The following is a 22264-nucleotide window of genomic DNA, read 5'->3' as shown; positions in this document are numbered from 1 at the left end:
CTCCCTTGCTAATAATCAGCCCCTGAGCAGCCGTGAGATCAGAGCGCCGGGATCTGAACCGGAAAAGTGTGTGCGCGCGCGCATTGCAGCCCGTGGGGGCTACTCGTTTGATCCCCCTTCAGAGCGGAATAAAGAAACACGTGATCTACGGTCTCTCTTAAGGGCGCAGCGTGGGGGGGCTGGCGTGTCATTTGGGGCCGCGGGTTCCGCATCTAATCGCTGCGCTATTGAGACCTACCGGTTGCGATCACCCACATGCAGCCTGGCCGAGCCACATTACCACCCATGTCAAATACATTCCCACCAGCCATGTTACATCCTGCTGCTACAGACACATGTCGAGAAGCAAACATACATAGGGCTTTGGGGAAAGAGGTTTAGAGCTGAGTGTGTTGCAGTTTTTCTGGTTTTGGATTAAGGTCCGCGGTGCGAGAGGCAGTTTAAAACTGGGCTATTTACAGTCTCCCTTTCTCTGGTTTAGGGGGTGGAAGAAATTGAGTCCCTCTCTGGGCATGGGAAGGATGTGATGTGTTACACAATGCAGTTCTTTCTTGGACAAAGGTATACAACTACTACTGCTAAGGCAGAGTGGTGAGTATCTGACAAACCGATACTACTTCTAGAGAGGAGCTCTCCATCTATCCAGCATGTATAACAAAGTGATTATAGGCAGAGAGCTAAATGGAGTATGTAAAAAACCGAGGGGTGTTAATCTGTCTGGAGAGAAGGGGCGATAGTTTAAAACTAGATCGGGGAGGGTAGATTTTTCCGCCGTTGGGAATCTAGGGGAGGAGAAGTAAAATAAAATGGACGTGTTAAAGCCCGGATTAGGATTAGGATAGGTTGGGGACTGCCGTGTTCCCGCCGACGAGGCGTGGAATTTCAGGTTGTATTAGGGGGGTTGCTCCTGCGGGGCTGGTGGCAGCTGGTGTAAGGTATGTTCCGCTCTGTGTGAGAGTGGAGGAGGGTTATGCGCTATTAACTTCTTTCCCTCTGGAAACTAGAGGGGAATTTTCTTTTTCGAAAGCCAGACCTATCCTGCTGAGATGCTTGGTGCACAGCCCGTTACTACCTCTGACAATTGCCTGCGGAGGACTCGGCTTACTCTGGCACCACTCCTCGCAGGGTTTAGCCTGCCGACACGGAACTGCGATTAGCGAGAGTCACCCTTCCAGTCCGTGCGAGTCCTGCGCTCCGCATTCATTGATTCCCATGGGACTGAGTCAGGAGCGGCCGAGCCCTGTGCATAGGCACGGATGGATGTGGCTGTAGATAACCAAGCCAGTCCGGAGGAAACAGGACCAATTTCGGCTCTGATGCAAACGGGCGCGCACCTCCGCGTAGCTGGTCCTTTCCAGGCACTGGTAGGGATGCAGAGTGAAGGGTGGGGTGCGCTGTAGCAGGAGCTGGTGCCTCGCCCGCCAGGCTTCCCTCCCCCAGCTCTGGTAGGCTCTGCCTCCGGGAGCGCGCTGCGCCCTCCCCTTGTGGTTGTCAGGCGAGAGGCGGAGCCGCCTTCAGTCCCTTGTAGCAGGAGCCGGTGTTACTCGCGGTCACTCAGAGCCGCCTTTATCTTGCTCCACTGCAAGGGGGTGGCACTTGGGAACACCTTATTTTACCGTACACGCTATAAATACACCACCCGGAATGGGAGCAGGGCTACCGGCTGCAGCGGGACACAGGAACGCACCGACACCCGGACACCAGCAGCAGCCAGACCCCGAGAGCCGGCAGTGAGACTCGCCTCTCCAGGCCATTTGGTGGGTGTAGGCTGCTTGCGGCGTCCCCCTAGTCTGAGCAGGTGCTGGGGTGAATGGCCGCTGGAGCTCCCTCCCAAGGCGGCTTGGGGGGACCTGCCCCGCGTATCACGGGGATTCTCTTACTTGTATTCAGGCTGGGCTGCACTGAGTTGTGTTGCTGCCATCCGATGCTCCCGCTTTGCCGTCCCCATCCCCCACGCGCGTGCTTGCAGCCGCGGGGTGGGGACTGGAAGAAGTTGCTCTTGCATCTCCTGAAAAACAGCCCGGGTCCCCTCCTCCCCCGCGTTCGCTGCTGACTTTGGTGATGCGGACAGAGGATGCCGCGAGATTTTGGGCAGGCGCCCCTCGGGAGAGGGTCTGCACGCTGAGATGCTGGGTGGGGGCAGGGAGCGTGGCGCGGGAAGATGCGGGGTGCACGGGCAGAAGGGTTAGGAGGAAACATCGGAGGTAAAGCGCGGGGGGAGGGGGGTTGGGATTAAAATGGGCGTCTGAAGGGAATAGTGAAAAGGACGGTGTGCGATGGGGGCGGGGGGAGGGGAGGATGAAGCCCGGGGATTTACGGGTCGGAAGAGGAAGCACTGAGAAGTGCGGGTTAGCGCATGGCGCAAAGCCCTCCCTCTAACCCAGCTCTCCTGTCCCTGCAGCCTGCCCCTGCGCGTCGCGGCCAGCAGGCTGAGCGAAGGGGTCTGGAGACACGAGGCCTCGCTCCCAGACGCCCCTGCCAGAGGATTTAGTGGGGCCGACGGAACCCGCTGTTGTGCCGAGCTGCCTGGCGCTGCCCCCGACCCCCTCTGGCATCATGATGCAGATTTGCGACTCCTACAGCCAGAAACACTCCCTCTTCCATGCCATGAACCGCTTCATCGGCGCCGTCAACAACATGGACCAGACGGTGATGGTGCCCAGCCTCTTGCGGGACGTGCCGCTGATGCTGGAGGAGCTGGACGCGGGGGGCGGCGGGGAGGGGGACCCCCAGCTGTCGCCGGGCGACGCCAGCGCCTTCTTCTCCCGCCGGGACATGTACAGCCATTACCTGCTGCTCAAGTCCATCCGCAACGACATCGAGTGGGGGGTGCTGCAGCAGGGCGCCGCCGAGGAGGCCGGCCGGAAGAAGGACAAGCTGAGCGGGGACATTAGCCGGGGACTCCCGGAGGCCGGGCAGGAGGAGGAGGATCTGGAGCAGCAGTTCCACTACCACCTGAGCGGACTCCACACCGTGCTGTCCAAACTCACCCGCAAGGCCAACGTGCTCACCAACAGATACAAGCAGGAGATCGGCTTCAGTACTTGGGGGCACTGAGCCAGGGCGGGGCTTGCCGTGGGGTGGGGGGTGGGGGCGAGCAAGAGATCCCTATTTGGGGGGGGGGGGCGATATGTAGGGGGGGCACGCCCTGGGACAAGGCGCAAGTGTGTGCGCATGAGCGGGGTGGGCATGGAGGGGGGGAGGGGGAGGGGAGGGGCGTGCCAGAGGGGGCTGTGGCAGTGGAGGAGGGGATAAGGCTGACCTGTGGATGGGGTTGCGGGGGGGGGGGGGGGAGCGGATTCGGACGCTCAAGGGGGAGAGGGAGGGGACCGTGAGGCATGGCAAGCACATCTTGGCCGGGTGTGCGAGCACCTGCGCGGCGTGGGGGATCTTTGCCTACTCGGCGGCAGCGGCAAAGCGCAGTGTGTGTGTGGGGCGTGTCAAGTTTCCCGGACGGTGGGAGCTTTGAATGAATGACGGAAGGTGGCCGAGGCCAGTTACAGCCGTCTTAGTGGAGACTGCATCACTTCTTTCTTTCCTGTTTTGCACTACTTTTATAACAATAAAAGACGTGTATATAAAGTGTAATATTTCATTGCATGCTCTTAGAATTGCAGTCACCTTATTTTTTACCAACGCACAAACAGAAAGATGTACATTAATCAATATTAGTTTATTCAATTTTTTTGCTCCTTCCAGGGTGAGCAGTTATTACTCCCCTCTAAATAAGGAGACAGAATTGTACATGTATTTCCTGGCTATATAGCTGGCTGATATGAGGCTGAAAATAAGCCAATGAAAATTTTTAAAAAACTGTTGTAAAAATTATAATACCCAGAATAGAGCCAGTTTACTAAACTACATCTCTGTATTTTACTGGACAAATGAAGGGTTCCATTGTTGTACATGTACTGAAACTTATTTAAAACTTTTTTTATCCAGATGTATATTCTAAAATAAAAAAGCAAATGTACTGACTAAGACTGGCTTAACATGTTTTGTTATACTCCCTGCATTAAGTATTCTTTATGTACATACACAACATAAATATGTTAATTGCTTTTCTAAATTATTTTAATGATGTATTTCCAGTGCTGTGTTACAAGGTCCTGGATACAAAGAGGTAATTTGCTTTTGAGGACTAGTTAACATATCTAAAACTGCTAAAAATGTGTCAGTAAATAGGCCTTATACAATAAGTTTTTAGTTACTTCAACTGTGAAACAGTAAGTATAGCTTGTCATGATGTATGTTACCAATATAAAGGTCAATCCCTGTTTAAACTGAAATATTTGAGAAGATACATTAATGGTTACTAGGAACCAGAATTGTCTGAATTTTATTCTTTGCATTTTTTTCATTTGTTGAAGACCCTGAAATTAGTGTATTCTTTCTCTTTCTCCATACATATAATATGTAGCTTTAGAGAGCGTAGCAAATAGTATGTTACATTGTTTGCTAAAGGCTTGCCCTTGAATAAGGCTTAAATTACATTGCAGAATATTTAAGATTAGAATATGTGTGTATATGGCAAACAGGGTTAACATCTTTGCTTTTCACATTATGGAATGCTTATATTTCATGATAAACACTAAATGTTCAGATGGAATATCACTTTCAATTTTTCATGTTTAGACTAATAGTTTCTAGATCTCTTAATGCACTTAATATTACACTGCCATGCAGCATATACCACTTCCCCCATTTAAATAAAAACCCTCTGTTTAGATTTAAAAGTCCTCAACACTCTTCTTAAACTCTCATGGCAATATTGTACGTAGTGCATGAGAACCAGACACAGCCTGTCAGTTTTTATTGTCCAGGTTGAGTAAAGTAAAGAAAGCAAACAGTATAAATTAGGTATGTGAATGTTTGTTTAACTGGTGGGGACTGGAGCAGCTCCCCACCTGCTCGGATTAGGGGACTGTTCCAGCCCTGTGACCTGTTGTGGACAGGGGCTACTTCAGCAGAGCCCAGCATCCCGCAGTCAAGAGCTATTCTTGCATTCTGGCAAGAGCAGCCTCTGTCCATGGTGAGGACCAGCAGGCAGGGACTGCCCCAGCCCAGAGCCTGGCGGGGGGAGCCATTCCAACTAGCATGGAGCAACCCCCTTTCTATCTTCCCCTTTAATTGGTTAACTGGTTAAATAATATGTTTAACTGGTTAATCAATTAAATGGGCTTTTACCTCTCTGATTTAAATGTTGAAATATATTCAGAAGTTCATCAGTGCTTCCAATGCTAATTAGGATTGGAAATTAGGAGGCTTTTAACCACCAGAGGTGTAAGGTTCTGGAACAGCCTTTCAGTAGGAACAGTTAGAGCAAACAATCCAAGTACTGTAGTTTGAAGATGGAGTTTTAAGTTTATGAACAAGATTATATGACTGGTATTGCATAGTCCTGGATTTGATGACCTAGGAGGTCCCTTCCAGTCCTTTGATCCTAATAAAGTATTTATTAATGACATAAGAGAGGAGACCTTGAAAAACATAACTGGCTTTTTAACCTAACAATCTCCCATTAGTAACAGTGCCAATCAGTCTGTTCTACCCCTGTATCCCCTTCCTAATATGGTGGTGCATAGGAAAATATTAGAGGTAATGAGAAGTACTAAAAGGAATTCCTAACTTCTCAGCTGGCTCTCTGTTAGTGCACATAGCCTGATAAATATAAGATGCTTTGCCTTGGCCTTGTTTTCAAGTTTTGTGCTTCTGTAAGTTTTGGAGGAAGGCATTGTTCTGCTTTATTATCTAGTTCTGCATCAGTTGTTTTACCAGATAACCCACCTTAAAACTACATCATGAACTATGTTTAAAATTGCTTCTTAAAAAGACAGGCCCTATTATTTTAAATTTATCTAATTTTGAATTAGTTGTAATCTCTCCCAGTAAAGATTTAGTACACGCTCAATTTATAGTGCCAATCAAACCCATAAATACATTAGTAGAAAATATTCTTTAGTATAATTGATACTATAGTCTCATCTTGAAAGTTACATTCAATTTTGGATACAATTATATCATAAAAAAGGTCAAGAGGGAGAGCAATGGAAATTATTAGAGGTATTTGGGAATGAAAAGAGGGTATCCATATGAGAAAAAGCTTAAGGTGATATAGGACTATATAATACAAATGACTGTAAAGAAGCAATTCAAGTCCTTCCCATGATTTAAGTCATGGGGCAAATATTGGATCTGATCTGCTAGGGTTAGGCCCAGGCAGGCCCTCACACTGTTGTATTTACCTGAGCTTCCTCAGATATAGGGCATCACAGCTCCTTTGGCCACAGATTGCCATTCACAGCCAAATGGAGCTATGATCGCCCTTACCTGTAGAGATGCAGATAAATATAGACTAACCTTGGTGAGCCAGAGTCATTTTATTGCCCACCCCTGATTTAAGTAAAAGAGAACCCTTGATGAAATAAAAACCCTTCACATTTAAAAACATAAAAAAATATATTTCTCCAATGCAAAATCCAAAGAATGTAATTCTTAGCTGTCATGTTATTGAAGAAAACAACTCTGTTTAAAACATATGTTTAAAATTGCATATAAATAATATCTGAAATGTCAGTAGCAAGGATAAAATTTCGAAGTCCATCACTCTGATTCCTCCCTTAATAGTACAGTGTTGCACCATTAGCTGTATTATTGGAAGTTGTATCTGCCTTTGAAGTACTAGGCATTTGTAAATGTTGAAGATTAAATACTGGACTGGATAAACGATTGGTTTGTGCCAACAAAGCAATTCTGATTTACATAAGAACATAAGAATGGCTATACTGGATCAGAAAAAAAGGTCCATCTAGCCCAGTATCCTGTCTGCTGACAGTGGCCAGTGCCAGGTGCCCCAGAGGGGGTGGACTGAAGACAATGATCAAGTGATTTGTCTCCTGCCATCCTTCTCCAGCCTTGACAAACAGAGGCCAGGGGCACCATTCCTTACCCCCTGGCTAATAACCTTTTATAGACCTAACCTCCATGAATTTATCTAGCTCTTTTGTAAACTCTGTTATAGTCCTAGCCTTCACAGCCTCCTCTGGTAAGAAGTTCCACAGGTTGATTGTGCATTGTGTGAAGAACAACTTTCTTTTATTAGTTTTAATCCTGCTACCCATTAATTTCATTTGGTGTCCTCTAGTTCTTGTATTATGGGAACAAGTAAATAACTTTTCTTTATTCACCCTCTCCATACCACTCATGATTTTATATACCTCTATCATATCCCCCCTCAGTGACCTCTTTTCTAAACTAAAATGTTCCAGTCGCTTTAGCCTCTCCTCATATGGGACCCGTTCCAAACCTGTAATCATTTTAGTTGCTCTTTTCTGAACCTTTTCTAAGGCCAAAATATCTTTTTTGAGGTGAGGAGACCACATCTGTATGCAGTACTCAAGATGTGGGCATACTATAGTTTTATATAGAGGCAGTAGGATATTCATCTTTTCTATCTCTTTTTAAATAATTCTTAGCATCCTATTTGCTTTTTTGAATGTCACTGCACATTGTGTGGACGTTTTCAGAGAACTATCCACGATAACTCCAAGATCTCTTTCCTGATTAGTTGTAGTTAAATTAGCCCCCATCATATTGTATGTATAGTTGGGGTTATTTTTTCCAATGTGCATTACTTTACACTTATCCACATTAAATTTCATTTGCCATTTTGTTGCCCAATCACTCAGTTTGGTGAGATCTTTTTGACGTTCTTCACAGTCTGCTTTGGTCTTGACTATCTTGAACATTTTAGTATCGTCCTCAAACTTTGCCACCTCACTGCTTACCCCTTACTCTAGATCGTTTATGAATTAGTTGAATGGGATTGGTCTCCATTCTGAAAATTTACCATATATTCCTACCCTTTGTTTCTTGTCTTTTAACCAGTTCTCAATCCATGAAAGGATCTTCTTTCTTATCCCATGACAACCTAATTTACACAAGAGCCTTTGGTGAGGGACCTTGTCAAAGGCTTTCTGGAAATCTAAGTATACTATATCTACTGGATCCCCCTTGTCCACATGTTTGTTAACCCCTTCAAAGAACTCTAAGGGTATGTCTACACTACAGCACTAATTTGAACTAACTTAGTTTGAATTAGTTAATTCGAACTAAGCTAATTCGAATTAGCGCAGCTAGTCTTAAAAACTAGTTCCAATTAGTGTTTTGCTAATTTGAACTAGCATGTCCACACTGAGTGGACCCTGAACCGGGGTTAAGGATGGCTGGAAGCAGTGCCGGCAGGGCATCAGAATAGGACTTAGAGCGTGGAGCTGCTGTCTCAGGCTAGCCAAGGGCTGTGCTTAAAGAGTCCCGACCCCCACCCTGGACAGACAGTTCTCAGGGGTTCCCCGCTTGCAAAGCAGTCCTGGCTTGGAGTGCCCTGAGTGCCCACACTGGGCACATCACAGCACTCGGCCATCAGCCTGGCTGCACTTGCCGCAGGCTGCCATTCAGGAAGGGGTCAACCGGGGGGCTGCAGGAGAGCTTCCACCCCGAGGAGCCCGCAGAGCCACCCCAGTCCTCCCCATTGGGGGCTTGTACCCCATTCCTCCCTCACCCCCTTCCACTTACCCCTCCCTAGCCCCTTCTTCCTGATGTACAAAATAAAGGACACGTGTGGGCAAAAATAGAAACTGTCTTTATTGAACAAAACTCGGGGAGACTGGGAAAAGGAGGTGGGAGAGGGGAAGAGAGAAAGTAGGAGAGGGGAGGGCAACTAAAATGATCAGGTGTTTGGAACAGGTCCTATATGAAGAGAGGCTAAAGAGACTGGGACTTTTCAGCTTAGACAAGAGGAGACTGAGGGGGGATATGATAGAGGTCTATAAAAGCATGAGTGGTGTGGAAAGGGTGCATAAAGAACAGTTCTTCATTAGTTCCCATAATAGAAGGACTAGAGGACACCAAATGAAATGAATGGGTAGCAGGGTTCAAACTAATAACAGAAAGTTCTTCTTCACAAAGCAAATAGTCAACCTGTGGAACTCCTTGCTGCAGGAGGCTGTGAAGGCTAGAACTAGAACAGAGTTTAAAGAGAAGTTAGATAAATTCATGTAGGTTGGGTCCATGGAGTGGTATTAGCCAGGGGGTAGGAATGGTGTCTCTGGTCTCTATTTGGGGAAGGCTGGAGATGGATGGCACGAGACAAATGGCTTGGTCATTGTTTCGGTCCATCCCCTCTAGGGTCCCTAGTGTTGGCCGCTGGTGGCAGACAGGCTACTGAGCTAGATGGACCTTTGGTCTGACCCAATACGGCCATTCTAAGCTCAGGGCTCAGGGTCGGGGGTCTCACTGGTCCACCCTGATTTTCATGCACACCTGCTCCTGGGTGGCCAGGCTGGTAGCTATCCTGCCCTAGACAGCCACTTTCCTGTGCCTAGTGCGGAGGTCGTGGATGAGGTCCACGATCTCCGCACTAGACCAGGTGAGCGCCCGCCTCTTGCGGACATGGGCAGGCTCCTGGGAGCCACCAGCCTGGTCCCGGGAAGAGGCAGAGGGCTGGGTTACAGCGGGTGGCTGGCTCGAGCCGTGCCAGGTGCAGGGTCTGCTGGCTGGGTGCTGGCAGGCTTGCATCTGGCATGGGCACCGTAGCCAGCCCGTGCCCCTTTAAGGGCTCCGGGGCCGGGAGGGGGGCAGAAGAGTTTCCCTGGTGGTGCCCAGAGTGGCCACCAGGGAAAGCTGGGGAGGACTAGCCTCCCACTAGTTCTAATTAAGTGGCTACACAGCCCTTAATTCGAACTAGTTAATTCAAACTAGGCGTTAGTCCTCGTGGAATGAGGTTTACCTAGTTCGAATTAAGCGCACCGCTAGTTCGAATTAAGTTTGAACTAGCAGTTTGCATGTGCAGCGCCTATAACAGTTAATTTGAACTAACGTCTGTTAGTTCGAATTAACTTTGTAGTATAGACATACCCTAATAGATTAGTAAGACATGATTTCCCTTTACAGAAACAATGTTGACTTTTGCCCAACAAATTATGTTCTTCTACGTGTCTGACCATTTTATTCTTTAATATTGTTTTAACTAATTTGCCTGGTACTGACGTTAGACTTACCGGTCTGTAATTGCCAGGGTCGCCTCTAGAGCCCTTTTTAAATATTGGCATTACGTTAGCTGTCTTCCAGTCCTTGGGTACAGAAGCTGATTTAAAGGAAAGGTTACAAACCACAGTTAATAGTTCTGCAATTTCACATTTGAGTTCTTTTAGAACCCTTGAGTGAATGCCATCTGGTCCCAGTGATTTGTTACTGTTAAGTTTTTCAATTTGTTCCAAAACCTCTTCTAATGACACTTCAATCCGGAACAGTTCCTCAAATTCATCACCCACAAAGGATGGTGCAGATTTGGGAATCTCCCTAACATCCTCAGCCGTGAAGACAGAAGCAAAGTAATCATTTAGTCTCTCCACAATGGCTTTATTGTCCTTGATTGCTCCTTTTGTATCTCGGTCTTCCAGGAGCCCCACTGTTTTTTTATCAGGCTTCCTGCTTCTGATATGTTTAAAAAACATTTTGCTATTACTTTTTGAGTTTTTGGCTAGCTGTTCCTCAAAATCTTTTTTGGCTTTTCTTATTACTTTTTTACACTTAATTTGTCAGTGTTTATGTTCCTTTCTATTTACCTCATTAGGATTGGACTTCCACTTTTTAAAAGATGCCTTTTTATCTCTCACTGCTTCTTTTACATGGTTGTTAAGCCATGGTGGCTCTTTTTTAGGTATCTTACTATGTTTTTTAATTTGGGGTATCCATTTAAGTTGGGCCTCTATTATGGTGTCTTTGAAAAGTTTCCATGCAGCTTGCACGGATTTCACTCTAGTCACTGTACCTTTTAATGTCTGTTTAACTAACCTTCTCATTTTTGCGTAATTCCCCTTTTTGAAATTAAATGCCAGAGTGTTGGACTGTTGAGGAGTTCTTCCCACCACAGGAATGTTAAATGTTATTATATTATGATCACTATTCCCAAGCGGTCCTGTAATAGTTACCTCCTGGACCAGATCCTGTGCTCCACTCAGGACTAAATCGAGAATTGCCTCTCCCCTTGTGTGTTCCTGTACCAGCTTCTACAAGAAGCAGTCATTTAAGGCATTGAGAAATTTTATCTCTGCATCTCATCCTGAGGTGACATGTACCCAGTCAATATGGGGATAATTGAAATCCCCCATTATTATTCAGTTTTTTATTTTGATAGCCTCTCTAATCTCCCTTAGCATTTCAGATTAAATGATATTTACAGACAGGGCCTAGCTTTTAAGAAATGTCTCCCTCAAAGGTGCCCTCTAGTATCACAGTGAATAAAATATTCTCCAAAGATAGGACTTACAAGAAAAGGCAAGGTTTTTTTAAAACCTACTATAGTTTTATATATACCAGAAAAGATACAATTTGTGAAATAGTAGCAATTTTAACTCACCTTTGATTATAAGAAAATAAACCATATAAACTATATTTCAATTATTGGTAGAGTAAGTCTCAAACCCCTTTGCAAACTACAAACTGATTACAGCTATATATACATGCTGTCTACCAACTACTAAAAGACATTGTTCATGGAATATGCCAGTTGCATGAGACCACGTACAATATACCTCTGTGGTTTAAGTATTAAATTATACCTTTCTGCATATAAAGCCATAAGAAGGCAAAAGTTTTTCTATGCTTTTGAAAAACCGCTCTGGTGTTAAGTCCTGCCCCATGCAGACAAATACTGCTGTAAAGTCATTAGCCCTGCTTGCTGTGCAGTGGCTTTGGCACAGTTCCCTACACCCTTCTTTGTTGGATGTGCATGGAGAAAAGGGCTGCTTGGAACCTCTTCCCTATCTGGTGCACCTGCAGAACATTGCCATAATTTACCTGCAGCTAAGAGGCTCTGAGAAAGGTGTGAAACTCTTTCCTGCCTGTGCAAACAGTGAAGAAAGTAATTTACAAATAGTTCTTCTCACTCTGAACTGCCAATGAAAAACAAAAAAACAAAAAAAACCATTGCCATAATTTGGGCCAAAGGTTGCAAATGCAATGACACAGAAGTCAAGAAGTAACCCAATTAAGATTCTTATAGTATCAACTACCATATACATATTACTTTTGCTGTTGAGTGTTTACCTTCCCATATAATAAGTTGTGTGAATAAGATGATGTTTTGGGACATTTCACTGTTTATGTGTTTACATTTTCAGCATTCATTTTACATTAACTTTGGTTTTATTAATACTTCATTCCATCCTACAGGAATAAGGGATCTTCCGGAAAAGGGCTTATTTTCCGCAAGATCCCGTCTAGACTGGCGCTTTTCTCCGGCAAATCCCCCGCGGAATTTGCAATTCCAAAGTGTCTCATTAGCATCCCTTTTACGGAAAAGGGTGCCAGTGTAGACACAGCCTATGGCTATGTCTACACTGGCCAGTTTTTCTGGAAAATCAGCCACTTTTCCGGAAAAACTTGCCAGCTGTCTACACTGGCCACTTGTATTTCCGCAAAAGCACTGACTTCCTACTGTAAGAAATCAGTGCTTCTTGCGGAAATACTATTCTGCTCCCATTCGGGCAAAAGTCCCTTTTGCGCAAAGCTTTTGCACAAAAGGGCCAGTGCAGACAGCTCAGATTTGTTTTCCACAAAAAAGCCCCGATCGTGAAAATGGCGATCTGGGCTTTTTTGCGGAAAAGCGCGTCTAGATTGGCACGGATGCTTTTCCGCAAAAAGTGCTTTTGCGGAAAAGCATCTGTGCCAATCTAGATGCTCTGTTCCGAAAATGCTTTTAACGGAAAACTTTTCCGCTAAAAGCATTTCCGGAAAATCATGCCAATCTAGACGCAGCCTATATGTCTATGTGCAGTTGTGGCCTAGTGACAGATTAACTATCTGAAACCATTATCTTGACACCAGCCTTGACTAGAAACTATGAGATCCCACTGGAAAATTTGGCATCCATTGAACCATATATTGCTCTCCCCACTGCTGTGTTGAATGAAAGGAAAGCAAATATACCTTTAGGTGATATTATATTTTCTACATAAGCCACACTCCTGAGTCTGTTGCAGCCAGCTGAATCTCTGATGACTTGGCATCAATGGAAATTGGAACTCCACCAAAGGCTAGATCTGGTGTCAAGACAGAGGGCTTCCATTTAAATGGGCTGGCCACTTGATTGGGGATGTGGTAAGTTTGAGGAAGGGCTCTGCACCCTGTTCCATAGGGAAAGAGGGACAGTAAAACCTATCTTCCTCCCAGCTGAGGGAGGGAAACGACTCTGTGAGAAGATCCTTACAGAGATTTCCTCCCACAGAGCCCTTTCCTACAGATTTTAACATATTACTGCATCATTTATATTTGGCCAGCTATGAGCTGCTTGGTGCTCTACAGCCTAGCCAAAGGGCACAGTCCATGTTGCAAAGAGCTTATTCAGCTAAGAAGATAACATAGAGACAAAAAGATGGGATATAACAAACTATAAATCTGGGCAGAATGCAAGGAAAGAGGTCAATACAGCAAAATTACAATAATTGGTTGCATGGATTTTGGGATTTGTTTGTCACATCTAAAAAAATAGAAATGCCCAAACATACTATTTTCAAATTTGTAAAGTAATTAATTTTCAGACTGAGGCCTGATATGCCAAGTTTAGGTCCAAATTAATTGTAGTAATCAAGTTACAAACTCTCTTAGAAAAGGAATTTGCAAATGACATTGCTGCAATTACTCAGCTTCTTGTTATACTACCCTCTACAAGAATCAATGCTCTTAAAAGGAAGTCCCCCCTCACACCAGTTCCTACTTATCTGCCTCAGCGTAATGGAGTGAGAAAAACACCTCTTAGATCTGGGCTTTTGTGTAGTGCTTGCTTAACACAGTAATAGATGGTATATAAAAACCATTGAGAGATTAGAGAAAAAGCAGGTGGTGCCTCTGTATTAAATCACAAGCCATTAAATGAGCTTGCCTAGTGATGTCTGTAGGATCTGTCATGGTATTAATTAAATAGTGTTGGATCTTTTTATTTAGGATTATCTACATATGAATAATTCGAAAATAATTCTTCCTTTTTTTTTTTTTGTACGTGCTCCGGGTGTGCAGTGTGGCTCGCGATCAGCCCTGAAGAGCACACCTGAGGCAGGGGTCTGGGCCTGGTCACCAGCACACACCGAAGCTGCTCGCTCAGCGAGTAAACCTGAAGCGTGGCCCCCAAATGCTGTGGGTAGGACTGGGCTGCACAGAGGAAAGCTACACTGCACGCGCATGGGCCAGGCAGGCCGGGGGCAGGGCCGAGAGGCAGGCAGGCACTGCTCCAAGGGGCGAGCAGGGACAGAGCTGCCATCCCTTCCTCCCATTTCACGGAAGCTAGTCAGTGGGGAAGGCTGTGGGTGGCAGTAGTAGCCTGGCAAGAGGCAGGGGGGCACCAGCAGGGCAGTGTTTGAGCAGGCTGGAGGTGCGGGGGTTTGGCTGGGGAGGGTGAGAGAGGGGGCTGGGCGTGGCGTGCAGAAGGGCTGCAGCCAATAGGGCTGCAGGCAAAGAGGCCAGTTAGTGAGGAAGCCTGCTGGCGGTGCTGGTAGGATGGCGAGAGGCTGTTTGGGAGTGGGGAGGGGGTGTCTTCTGGGCTTGGAGTAGGGGTGTGGTGATACAGGGTGACGTTATGATACCACTCTGTTGTCCCACAGGAAAAAAAATAATAATATTGAGAGAGAAATCTGACCAATCTACTGCTTTGGTTGGTTCTTGGCTCAGTTTTTGGGAAGAGAGGAGAAATTATTTGAAAACAGTGATTTTTGTGTGAACTATAGCCCTGGCTCTAAAATATTTAGAAGTAATCTCTGTTTCCCTTGCTTCTCTCATAATGTAGATTATCCAAATCCAGATTCCCCAGAGACTCTCACAAGGCATTACTCTACGCAAACATTTTTTTTCTCTATTTTTAATATCCAGATTTCTCAGATTTCCTATTTTATCCTATTCAAGTCTGAAATTGGCCTCTTAAAATGTGTCATTATGAAAAGGGGAATAGAAATATTAGTGGAAATATGGCATAGAAATATATTTATTTCCGCAACTCGCATGTATGGCACCTAGGATAAGCTCCCCAAATGCATGCAGTTATCTCCCCACACTAGTACTTTATTACAGTGTAACTTTAAAATGGGAATGCATGTGCTTATAATGGTTGTTCTTGAATGCAAATATATGAATAATTAAACAAATGTACAATCTACTGCTTTTTTGTTGGAAGATATTGGCCAGTACAATATCTTTTGGGGGGTTTCATGTGTTAGTAACTTAAGTGGATAGCTTAAAAAAAAGGCCAACAAAATCACTTACACTGTACAGAAACAGCCCAGGCCTTCTAGGGAGCAGGGTAAGGAGGGGGGCAGAATGAGTGCACCTGGCTTCAGCAATTAAAATCTACTTGTATCAGGGCTCGTGACCCCACATGGCCCCTACCTGTCACCTATTTACATACGAAGTCCTACAGTGACATATAGTCTACACAGGATGAGACTAATACCATTGTCTTTATTCAGACTAAACTTCAATTGACTTCAGTGAAAGTTTTGCCTGAATAATGATCACAGGGTCACATAAAAAGTGATTTAAACCACCTGCCTCAATGGTTGCCTTCCTACTTGTCCTGCCAAGATTTCCTTTAACGTTCTCCCTCTGTACCCCAACAAGACCATTTTTCTCGTGGGCTATTTCCTTCCCAGTTCACTCCCCTTTCTCTTCAACCCATTCACACTGCTGCTCCTCCCTCAAAACACAAGGCTAGGTCTTGATCTTATTTCATCATCTGAGCATGTCTGAGTTTTGAATTGAACTGAAATGGATAATAATGGAATGTGATGTGGTTCTATGCTGCTTCCTTGTTTGAATATTACTACTTTTTATTAACTTACTATTTTTATACGGCTGGGCTGATCTTTAATTTTAAAGATGATAGGTGATGGCCAATCAATACTTTGAAAAATGTCAGAATATATAAATAGCACTACTGAAAGCAGACCCATCAATGCAGGAAGCTAGTTTATATTGCTGAAGTACATTGTATTCTTTTGATGTGCCATCATAATTTCCATTAGCATTAATAGTAATGTCTCCCTCTCTCTCTCTCTCTCTCTCTCTCTCTCGCTCACACACACACAAAATATACCCATAGTCCGCATGTACGGGGAAGAGGAGGAACAAGGTGGTTGTTAGAATGTTCTGCATGAACTTGTTACCTGCACAAAATGCTTACACTTTCTAAGGGCACCCACTCTTATCCATTCCCAAGGCTCAGGCATAACCCCCTCAATATAGGCACCCACCCTCACCTGTTTGTAGGGCTCAGGCATAACCTTTCCAATATAGGCACCCACCCTTGCCCTTCTGCAGGTTTAGGTTGTAGAATCTGTAGAAGCTATTTTATGTTTAGTTAGAAGCCATCTTGTATATCAGAAACCATTTCAGCTTTTCTCTCAAGCACGTAGACCAGAGTGAACTTTCTGTCACCCCGTGAGAAGAAGCCTACACGATGGGCTATGGGTATGTGTTAATTGGGCTGGTTGGGACAGGAGATGTACTCCCTCGTACCTGTCCGCCATCTTGTTGATAAGGCTTTGTTTTTCCAAATTTAATTGAGGATTTCTGTAATTGGATGCCCTGACGTCAGACTGTTTGGCTAAGGGTATAAAGATACTAGGATTGATTGTATTAGCAGCTTTACTGGGCCCGACTTTGCTGGGACCACGTTTGGCTCACTTTGCTTTACTGATCAATAAAGCAATCAGTTGTTAGCCGCCTAAACAGAGAGGAGCGTGTTTTTGCTTCGACAAGGTGTAACCTTACACTTTGCAGGTTTGTGGGATCTTTTACCAGTGTAAGAGCCTTACACAGTAATATCCTTCTTAATCTCTATTTATTAACAATCATCAAAAACAGATGCACACACCAGGCATGCAGTGCTCACCACGCCCAAAAAGACAGATGAACTCGTCTTGATGGCCAGTCAGGATCAGGTCCATCTGGGGGACTGCAGTCTCTCCAGGAGCTGTGTCCTGGAGTTGGTTCCTAAAGCACTTCCTTTTGGGCCCCAGTTTATATTGTGAAACCTGAGTCCTGTTTAGCTGTACCTTAACTAATTTATTTTAGTATAGTTTTACTAACCAATCATAACCGATAGTAACAACATTACCCACCACTTTAGTTTATTTACACCTGGCAAAATTAATTAGATGGCGGCTAGAAACAATTAAAAACCAGACAGAGATCAGACAGACAAACAATAGGAAATTGAGGACCATAATCATAGAATGAGGATTCCACAACAGTTTCTTGCCAGATGAAATGCTGTTAAACTAAGTTTTCTCTACCTGTCTTGAGATCTATATCTTTATCCGGTGACAGTGGGTGCCATGAGGACAGGATTTCCTTCTTACAGTCTCATGTGACACTAGTTTAATGCAATTTAGATAGAATGTGAGTATGTGACTTCAAGCTTTACAGCTAATAGCTGCTACTCTTCAGTCTGGTTGCAGAAGGAAGCTTTAGGCTGTCCATTATGGTTACAGACCTTCCAATTTGGCTACAGAAAAACCATATTGTTACACACTTACAAAGCTAGTAAATTGCATTTGAGTGCAGCATGCTGGAAAAAAAAGGAAATTGAAAACTAAGAAATCGGGAAAGGAAGATTGTGTAGTCTTTTCAGCTCTCACTGGCATCATTAGTGCAATATTTAATAGTGTATAAATGACTCTCTCAAATGTTTCCATAAAGTGGACCACATTTTAGTAGAGTGGCTACAAATTTCAGAAGCACCTACTTGACATTGGTGCCTTTGTTTCAGTTTTAAAACTTAGTGAGGAACCAAGGATAACATTTTCAAAAATGTCTAAGTGACTTGGGAACCTAAGTCCCAATTTCAAAAGTGACCTGCACTTAAAAACACAACTCCATTTGAAATCAATGGGAATTAGGTCCAGATATTCAAAGGTATTTAGACATCTAAGTAATTTCTGATAACGGGATTTAGGGGCTTAAATCACTTAAATGCTGTTGAAAATTCTCCCCGGCATCTTTTGGATACCCCCCTCTTCTATGCATTTACATAAGAATTGTTTATATACAAAAGTAATATTAAGGAATTCTTTATTTTCAACTGTTTTTAGCAACTGGAAACAAGGAAGAGAAACCATCATCATATTATCAATTGGCTGTCCTGGGATGGCCAGCACATGTTCTGAAGGCAAACAGTGCCAAAGCAGGAAGAGCAAAGTTAATGGAAATATAATACACTGACTTTAGGTGAGAGGAATAACTTAACTCAGCATTGCTCATGATGACCTCAATCCACTTTTAGTTTTCCCTGCAGATGAAATAGAAACAAACTTTTGAATTCTTTCCTATTAGTTGTGAATGATTAGGATATATGTGAATTTGTAAACACTCATGTTTTTCCACTGGCATACTCATTATGTTCTTTTGGAAGAGAAGGGATGTCTTCCAGGAATACGTGCAGGTAGACCAGTTTGATTGTCTTTGATGCTGGATAATTTAGTACCTCTGTGCAAAATTCTGTGCTAACATATATCTTGTGCAGTTCCTTTAACTTCAGTGATATTGAATCAGATATACTGATCAGGTCAGAATTTAGTATCGGTGTATTTAAAGAATAAGAATGAATACAATAAGTCTGCTTTGTACTGTAAGGGTATGTCTACACAGCAGGGCAAAACTTGAATTAAGCTATGCAACTTCAGCTACGTTAATTGCATAGCTTAAGTCAAAATAGCTTAATTTGGCTTTTGGTGCAGTTTGCACTCGTCCTTCGACTTCACTAACTCCTCGTGAAATGAGGTTTACAGGAGTAGGAGTAAGAAGCCCATTATTTTGAAATTATTTTTAAATAATAGGCTCACTGTGTAGACATACTCATTGTTATTCTGAAATAATGCTGCTGTGTAGACATGCCCTTAAGAGACCGATTCCTGCAATGTAACATATCTTTTCCTTTATAGAGACAAGGTGGGGGCCATTTATCTCTTATTGGATCAACTTCTTTTGGTGAGAGAGACATGCTTTCATTTTACTTTTCTTCTATTTATGCAAATAAGGCACTCCACTTTCCTTTATTACTCCCTTTTTGATGGTGTTATAAGGAGCAGGAGTGAAGACCTTTGCCCAGGCCACAAATCAATAAAGATAGGTGGTCATGAGCAACAGTGCCAAAGCAGGAAGAGCAAAGTTAATGGAATGATTCTAGGTGAGAGGAATAACTTGACTCAGCATTGCTCATGATGACCTCAAACCACTTTTAGTTTTCCCTGCAGATGAAATAGAAACAAACTTTTGAATTCTTTCCTATTGGTTCGGATATACGTGAATCTGTAAATACTCATGTTTTTCCACTGGCATACCCAATATGTTCTTTTGGAAGAGAAGGGATGTCTTCCAGGAATATGTGCAGGGCCTATCACTTCTTTGGGCGTCCTTTCATTTTACTGCATTATCAGCATATACCAGTGCTTTGTCCTTCAGCACATAGACGCTATTTTTAGCTGCCCTCCTTGTCACTCAAAGGGTTATCAACTAGAAGTTGTTCTGAGAGAAAGATGGCTCTCATATCTCACTGGACGAAGATCATCATGGCTAGGACACAGCTGTTCTTCACTCTTCTCTGAAGTGAGAATCTGGAGGTTTCCCAAATGTATATAGCAGAATGGTACCTTGCCACCTCACCATCAAACATGGCTCTCTGACATACAAGCATTTTGATTTAACAAGTGTCAAAAAGAACTTGATCTGCTCTGCTGCCCTGTAACACTTTCGTTTTTTATTCCATTTCTGAGACGAGACTGAATGCTCACATATACAAGGGAATAAAATACTCACAAACTATAGTTCAATGCACCATGATGATCTTTATTCTTTTATACCAATAATATGCTCATTTTGGCAGTCTATTCTTCCTTCTCTCAGATGATGGTCTTTCTCCTCTTGCATCATTTACACAGTAATCCTTTCTCTTCTTCTGCACGTTAACATGATTAGCTTTCTATCCGACCTGTAAATCACAGCTTTTGAAGTCTGGCAATTTTTACTCACGTTGCAAGCTATTATCATTGGGTTATATTTAATTTGAGAGGACAGGGTGTTATTGTCTTTTCCTCCCTGCAGATGTTTTTTTTTAAATTATAACATATTCTGTGCAACCCCCTACTATGTTAATATAATATTACAGGCTGACATTTTAATCACACACAAGTCAAAAAATTCAAGGCTGTGTTTTCCTCAGCAATCGTAATTTGGTGTCTATGCACATGTGTCTTTTCTAGTCTTGCAATGTTATTACGTGGATTTGTTTAAGGTAAAATTCCAAGGCTCCCTGCTATGGGAAGAAAGAATTAATATGCCTGTGAGGGTTTGTACAGGCCTGCTCTGCCCTGAGAATGATCGGACCACTAGGGTCCACAGTGGAGCCTGAGAATGGTCAGACCATGGAGAGGGCAGTAGGGGGCTGTATGGCTACTTCTCCTGGAAAATGCTCAGTGGGATGGGGAGCTGCTATAATTCAAATTAGCTCACCAGTTATCCACCCCCAAAACAGTCCTCTGTGGGTTCCTTTCCTCCTCACTCCCAGTACATGGCATCTGGTGGTTACACAGAGCTGCTGTCAGTGGACAGAGACATATGGGCCCCTGACAAAGGCAATGTGTGGGGGAGCATGCAGAGCCATGTGCTCCCTCCACCTTGGCTTGGACCGAACATGCTCACACAAACTGAGAATGCTCAGTAACACTGTCAGAGTCAGCTGCCCTCACTGTGCTCCCTACTATTGGCAGGGACAGGTCATTTCTAGGGTGAACAAGTGCTGAATCCCTGGCAGGGGGGAGGATGTGGCTCCTGAATGCTGCAGGGAACCCCTCTCCCCCTTGCTGGCACTGCTCCCCATCTTTCCCATTGGCCAAATTATGGCCAATGGGAGCATCCAGGGGCGTGTGTGTTCCCTGCAGCACACAGAACCATGTGGAGCCATATGCATTCCACCTAGAGCTGCACCAGGGAGGTGCCTGCATCCCCTGCCCCTGCCCCGTCCTGCCCAGACCCCACACCCTCATCCCACTCCCGCATCTTCCTTTTCAAACCCTGCACCCCATCCCAGTACCCTCCTGCACCCTCCCTCCCACTCAGACTGTGCACCCCCAGCCTGAGTGCACCCCTGCAAGACTCTGCACCCCCAGGTCCCTCCTATACCCTTCCTCCCTTCCAGACCTCTCACCCCGTGCTCCTGTGCCCCCATTCCAGATCCCACACCTCTATCCTTAGCCCACACTGTGGTTTGATGAAAACATCACTATCCATCATGCTTTCATGCTGGACCCTATCCTGAACCTGGGCCAGTATGTTCCTATTGTATTTGGTGAATCTGTTGATACCAAGATGTTTCCTCGTGAGGTGTTACATTACCATCCCTCTGTAATGTGCTTACAGCCTGTGTCTAGTACCTTTTCGGTCTGAGTGGTTCTGCAAATTCAGCCCTTGTTCTTGCCAAGTTCTGTGAGCTGGGCCTGCCTCTTGCTCACAGCTTAGCTTTGCTTTATATTAACAAAGTCTTGACCATTATTGCCTACACCGCAAGCCTCATACCAGGCCTGTGGCACATGGGTTTATGGTTTAGGCCTCTTCTTACTGCAAACCAATCTTGGGTGAAATCATTTAATGATCTATATGTCTGTTTAAAGTGTATGATAAAATAGTTAATGGATAAATCACCTTATGATAATAGCATGATGTTTGGGAGGTTACATCAAAAGCCTAGTGTAGTCAAGAGGCTGTCAGGAAATGGTATAAGAAGACCACTTAGTCCTGATCTTGTCAACTCAGGTCTGCTTAAGTTTTCATGAAGGGGAAGCCTAATTCATAAGGATTGAGATCCCAGTCCTAATATGGTACATCCTGAATATGATGTTTGACATTGGATGCATGGACTAAATTCTAAGAGAACTCTTTGCATCAACAAAGCTCATCATCTCTACTATGAAACTGATCTTAGAACTACACTCATGTCTGTATGCACATTGATCTCTTAACCAATATTCTCTCTTTTTAACTTTAAAATAAATTTTAGTTTAGTTAATAAGAATTGCCTATAAGCAAGTATTTGGGGTAAGATCTGAATCATTCATTGACCTTGGAGATCATGTGTCCGATCCTTTGGGATTGGCAGCACTTTGTTTGACTTGAGTGCCTGGGTGAAGGCCTAATCCTGAGTTGCTTTAAGGATGTCATGATG

At 44.3% G+C, this 22264-nt stretch overlaps 1 protein-coding gene across 3 annotated transcripts; it reads left to right on the top strand.

Moving 5' to 3' along the window:
- The first annotated feature begins 800 nt into the window (after positions 1 to 800).
- MID1IP1 (MID1 interacting protein 1) lies at positions 801 to 3981 on the top strand. Of its 3 annotated transcripts, none has more exons than XM_006133940.5 (2): positions 801 to 1757; positions 2402 to 3981. In XM_006133940.5, exon 2 carries the CDS (start codon positions 2557 to 2559, stop codon positions 3055 to 3057), a length of 501 nt encoding a protein of 166 aa, XP_006134002.2. In that variant the 5' UTR covers positions 801 to 1757; positions 2402 to 2556; the 3' UTR covers positions 3058 to 3981. The 3 variants fall into 3 exon arrangements, with proteins under 3 accessions (XP_006134002.2, XP_089630691.1, XP_006134003.2); XM_089774565.1 differs by lacking the exon at positions 801 to 1757 and adding an exon at positions 1829 to 2133; XM_006133941.5 differs by lacking the exon at positions 801 to 1757 and adding an exon at positions 2063 to 2204.
- The last annotated feature ends 18283 nt before the right edge of the window (positions 3982 to 22264 follow it).

This window comes from Pelodiscus sinensis, chromosome 1 (genome assembly GCF_052426305.1).
Source record: "Pelodiscus sinensis isolate ZL-2025 chromosome 1, ASM5242630v1, whole genome shotgun sequence".
Lineage (NCBI taxonomy): Eukaryota > Metazoa > Chordata > Testudines > Trionychidae > Pelodiscus > Pelodiscus sinensis.
Note: the sequence above shows the minus strand (reverse complement) of the source record. Positions and strands in the feature narration are given on the sequence as shown.